General features: G+C 41.6%; 1 protein-coding gene across 2 annotated transcripts in view; it reads left to right on the forward strand.

Annotated features, from left to right (window-relative positions):
* Positions 1 to 5,497, forward strand: part of F11 (coagulation factor XI) — a 20,858-nt gene extending 15,361 nt beyond the window's left edge. For both annotated transcript variants that reach the window (XM_010835812.1, XM_010835811.1), the window contains 5 exons: positions 1,613 to 1,781; positions 2,849 to 3,024; positions 3,821 to 3,916; positions 4,469 to 4,608; positions 5,167 to 5,497. In XM_010835812.1, coding sequence (XP_010834114.1) covers positions 1,613 to 1,781; positions 2,849 to 3,024; positions 3,821 to 3,916; positions 4,469 to 4,608; positions 5,167 to 5,328 — 743 coding nt within the window. In that variant the 3' untranslated portion in view covers positions 5,329 to 5,497. The remainder of the gene's footprint in view (positions 1 to 1,612; positions 1,782 to 2,848; positions 3,025 to 3,820; positions 3,917 to 4,468; positions 4,609 to 5,166) is intronic.
* Positions 5,498 to 5,506: the final 9 nt, after the last annotated feature.

The following is a 5,506-nucleotide window of genomic DNA, read 5'->3' on the forward strand; positions in this document are numbered from 1 at the left end:
ATCCCAGGGACGGGGGAGCCTAGTGGGCTGCCGTCTATGGGGTCGCACAGAGTCGGACACGACTGAAGTGACTTAGCAGCAGCAGATGGGACTCTGGATGGTTCTAGCTTCTTTACAAAGACAGTCAGTTGAGTTGATTCTCATACCTTCTCTGTTTTTCTTGCAATAAATTTACCTAAGACAAAAAGGAGTATTTACGATCTTTCCATTGTGCTGGTGCTACCAAGCAATAGAAAGGATGCAGCCGATTTTATCGCCAGCAATGGTGACATCATTTTAAAAGGGGAGCCACCACTTACACCTTAAATTGCAGAATCCATTCTCACCCTCCTTCCTTTCTAATGCTTCTTATGTTTCTAATGTTCCTCCTTATGTTCCTTTCTAATGAATCTATGGACTCTGGTCTCTAAAGGTTGCAGATTATATCAGGTGTAGACTGACAGCTAAACAGAAACTATAAGATAAAGGAAACTAAAATCTTATGTCTTTAATGCACCTTCTGATAGAAGTGAAATGAGTTGATTAGGCTTTGCTGCATTAGATTAAAAATGTGCTAATATGCAAGGGAACATCTGACTGAGATGTTTATACCTTTCACTGTCATTGGTTTATACTATAACTTAACTTTCTGAAGACACAGAGCAATTGCCATCCAAAGAAACATCTATTAGTTCAAAATGCAAGGCCAAGCATGGGTATTTTCAGCACTTTGTTTGAACTGAGAAACGAACACCGAGATCTAGAACTCATCTTAACAAGGTCTTTATTTACATGTTCTTAATGTATTTTAGTTACTGCTGACATATTAATTTTCCAAGTCAAGAAAGAACTGAGGGGTGAGTTTGAATCAAAGTTCTCGGAAATATCAAGGGTCGAGCATAAAAGCCCAATCTGTCAACAAGACCAAAGGGCAGAAGCAGTTCACAAACAGAAGAGAGGCCGGGTTGGGGTGTGGGTGGAGCTGGAGTGACCGAGTGGGCCAAAGGGCAGCTGGGGTGGGAGGGCAGTGGGAGGAACTGGACAAAGGCTGCAAATGGAGTTCAAGGTGTTCACCTCTAACCAGAGTTCTCAAACGTCAGTGAGGCTGATCAAAACTTAGGTGGTCAGGGTCCACTGTTAGAGTTTCTGATTCACGACGTCTAAGGTAGGGCCCATGAATGATCATCTCTCACAAATTCCCAGGTCATGCCTGGGAGGTCCGTCTGGGGGCCACACTTGACAACCATTGCTTTAAAAGAACCGCTGCGGTTGTCATTTGAGGGAGGGTAAGCCTCGAAGTCCCACATGAGACATTATTTTATTGTTGTTGTTCAATGGCTCGGTCATGTCCAACTGTTTGGGACCCCATGGACTACAGCATGCCAGGCTGCCCTGTCCTTCTCTATTATTTGGGGCATTATTTGGGAATGTGCAATTACAAGGTGACCCACTCATTCAGGTTTTATGTTCATATTATGCTTTGCCAACTTGAGTCTAAAGTATCTTCAAGTGAAGGTCACGGTACATTATTGAACCCAGGGCAGGGCGTTCTTCCCTGTGTGCCTGAAGGAATGTAACTACTGATGGAAAATGAAGATTTAGGAAGCTACTCACTGCAATCCTTCTGTCGTAGTGTGTACAACCAAAATCAAGACCAGAATTGTAGGAGGAACCCGGTCTGTTCATGGAGAGTGGCCGTGGCAGATAACTCTGCACGTGACATCACCCACCCAGAGACACCTGTGTGGAGGCGCCATCATCGGAAACCAGTGGATATTAACAGCTGCTCACTGTTTCAACGAGTTCAGTACCATTGCTGGTTTTACTCGTTCACCATGCTCATGCATATATTAATATTAAATCTACTCTAGTATTTTATCTCAAAGATGTCAGTTTTCCTATTTGCTAAATTAATTTTCTGTCTTTAGTGGGGGAAAAAGCAAAAAGGAAGAGCTGTTCATATTCTATACCAGCATCAGAAGAGGTGCAGGAACATGGCTGTTTGACTCCATAATATTCCACTTTTCTGGTTAAATGTATACACATCCCCAGGGGACTTCTGCTTACCTCCTGTTGAGTATATCACCTTCTGTGCACTGTCCTGGGCTTTGGGTTTAGGACTAAACTCAAAGAGAATTTCCCGCTTCCTGAATGTAATTTCCCACTTATTCTCCCTCTCCCCTCTGACTCTGTCTCCTCCTCCTCCTCCTCCTTCTCTCTCTCTCTCCCTTCCTCTCTCCCCACCCCTCACTCTATTTCCAGACACAGAAAGAAGTGTTTATTATACATCATCATATTGGATTCCCTACTTCAGTCATTTTCATTACCGGCCAGATATAAAAGCTCCATCAAGAGCATACAGACTGTGTGTATCCCAGGGAATTTTAGTTGACCAGATTTCCTCTTTGCAATGCAGTATCTTCTGGGTTGTTTTTAGACTCAGATTTGTGGTTTTGTCGGTTTATTTTTATCATTATGCAGCTTACTCATAACTCAAAGATTTGAGGTCAATAGTCTCTTTTAGCTTTAACATATGGGACAGTGGGGTGCCAGAAAGTATGAGTGAATTTCTCAGGGTCACAGCCAATCAATGGCAGCACTGAAAGTAAAACCCAGAAATGTGTGTGTGTGTGTTGAAGGGTGGAAAAAGTATTCATTGATGTTTTTGTGTTTAATATAAGGTAAATGATAGCCCAGGACCTTCCATAAAAGAGGACTATGTGACTGAAAAATCTTAGCAGAAAATCACTTCTTTCCACCTAAAAGCCCCCCACTGGCTAGGAATCGTTAGTTAAATAGCACTGTATCTCAAAAGGTTGGGAATTACTTGCTAACGGAATTCTCTTTTCCTCTCTTGCTTACTCCTTAGGGTCGAGTCACCTAATGTGTTGCGTGTCTATAGCGGCATTTTGAATCAATCAGAAATAAAAGAGGATACATCTTTCTTTGGGGTTCAAGAAATAATAATTCATGATCAATATGAAAAGGCAGAAAGTGGATATGACATTGCCTTGTTGAAACTAGAAACGACAATGAATTACACAGGTATGGAAAATTTTAAACAGAACGTTGTCTACAGTGATGCCCGGCTTCACACTCCCAGGTTCCTGGCCTGACCCTGGCAGTCCCTCCATGTATTACTGTCATTAAAAAGGGAGAAGGGCTGCAAAGCTCCCCTTTCAGTCCATTAAGACTGAGTGCTGGGATCTTCCCTGGTGGTCCAGCGGTTGAGATTTTGCCTTTCAATACAGGGGGTGCAGGTTTGATCCTCGGTCTGGGAGTTAAGATCCCACATGCCACATCCCACAGGCAAAATAAATTCGAGCATAAACAACAGAAGCAATATTGTAACAAACTCAATAAAGGCTTTAAAAATGGTTCATATTAAAATATATATATATATTCATATAAAAGACTGACATGCTGTCCTGATGATTAAATCTATTTTTTTGTGGGGAGGGGTTAAAATGGCAAGTTTTCTTCAGATTCACAGAATGACATGACTTCATAATATATTGGAATGTTAAAGATGGCTTATATCTCCTTTTTAAGGAAGAAAGGATGGCAAGTCAGAATGAGGAAGCAGTTTCTATAGCAGCACAGACCTCGTGAGAGTGACAGTTAGTGGAGGAGGCTGTCTCTTGTTCCCTCCTCCTTGATGTGTGATAGATAACTCTGAACATGAGGAATGAAAATGTATGACAAAGAGGGGGAAAAAAAAAACCCCGAATATAATAAACTGAGAACACACCCTAATCATAGAAAGTGAAGGAAGAGAGTTTTCCTGGGAAATGTGATATATTCTGTTTCTGATAACTAAACTGTGATTTTTAAAATTTAGACTCTCAATGGCCCATATGCCTACCTTCCAAAGGAGATAGAAATGTGATGTATACTGAATGCTGGGTGACCGGATGGGGATACAGAAAATTAAGAGGTAAGAAACCACATTTCTCTGTCTGCTACAGCGGAAGATACAGAGCACAGTTTAATCACAACATTTTCTGCTACCTCAAGTCACACAGCTAAAATGAGAGTAAAATAATAACATTATTCAATTGCAGAAAGTGTATTCATAAAGATGGAAAGGCAAAAATCACCCAAATGAAGATGATACCTCACCTATTTGGGAATTTTAAATATGACAACCTCTTTAAAGACTCATTACTTTTAATGAAGTTTAATTCAAAACCTAGCACTTTTCAGTAAATGTCTTAGCCTGTTATCCAATTATTTTCTCTGGGAAGTAATTCCAGTTAGAGCCATAATTAATTTTGAGCTAAATTAACATGAAAAAAATGGTACAATAATGAGAATAACATCTTCTCTACACGCTGTAATTACAAAAAGTCTGTGAACTAAACCTGATTGTTTTTCCTTATAGATTTTTAAAATAGGTGCAATTTTTATTTTAAATATATGTACTTATATTTAAATTTATATTATATGTATGAGGTTATTCCACTTATAAACCAAAATTTTGTTTTAGACAAAATACAGAATACTCTCCAGAAAGCCAAGGTACCCTTGATGACCAATGAAGAATGCCAGGCAGGTTACAGAGAGCACAGAATAACCAGCAAGATGGTCTGTGCAGGCTACAGAGAAGGAGGGAAGGATGCCTGTAAGGTAACCCTGTCTTCAGCCAATTGAATAAACTCCAATTAGAATGTTTAGTGCATTAAACTTTTTTTAATTTAAATTTTTTCACTAATTTATTTATATTTGGCTGCATTGGGTCTTTGCTGCTGCACAGGGGTTTCTCTAGTTGCAGGGCCCGGGGACTACTCCCGAGTTGCTCAGGCTCAGTAATGTGACACATGGGCTCAGTGGCTTCACAGTATGTGGGATCTTAGTTCCCAGACCAGGGATCGAACCCACCCCCGCCCCCACCTCTGCATCGGCAGGTGGATTCTTAATCACTGGGCCACCAGGGAAGTCCTCTGTTTGGTGTATTTTTTGAAAAACAGTCTTCTGCCAATGAGCATGGAACACAGTGGGTTTGTTTTTTCCTTACCCTAGAATCTGACGTGGATAGATTGGTGTGCGGGACAGGTAATCTGCGTCTTTGAAGTTTATTAAAGGGCCAAGACAGAATTTCAGGTGAAATCATTCCCGGGGCAAGGTATTTAAGAAGTGAAGTCTAAACTGATCTGCGTGCCCTTTTCTTTTCTCTGTTTGTCACAGGGGGATTCGGGGGGGCCCCTGTCCTGTAAGCACAACGAGGTGTGGCACCTGGTAGGCATCACGAGCTGGGGTGAAGGCTGCGGCCAAAGGGAGCGGCCAGGTGTTTACAGCAACGTGGTCGAGTACTTGGACTGGATTCTGGAGAAAACGCAAGGCCCTTGAAAGGGTCCTCAGAGACCGCTCGACTTCCTGAAGGGTAAATCAGATCACTCCCTGAAAAGGGCTTGGATTTCACTGAAGAAGACACTGCACCTTCATTTTCCTCCACAGGCTACAATTCTGAGCCTGTAACAGACTGGAGGGGGTGGGGATTAGTAAGAAAAAGCAAACTGTCATGGTA

Source organism: Bison bison, unplaced genomic scaffold (genome assembly GCF_000754665.1).
Source record: "Bison bison bison isolate TAMUID 2011002044 unplaced genomic scaffold, Bison_UMD1.0 scf7180017864050, whole genome shotgun sequence".
Taxonomy (NCBI): Eukaryota; Metazoa; Chordata; class Mammalia; order Artiodactyla; family Bovidae; genus Bison; species Bison bison.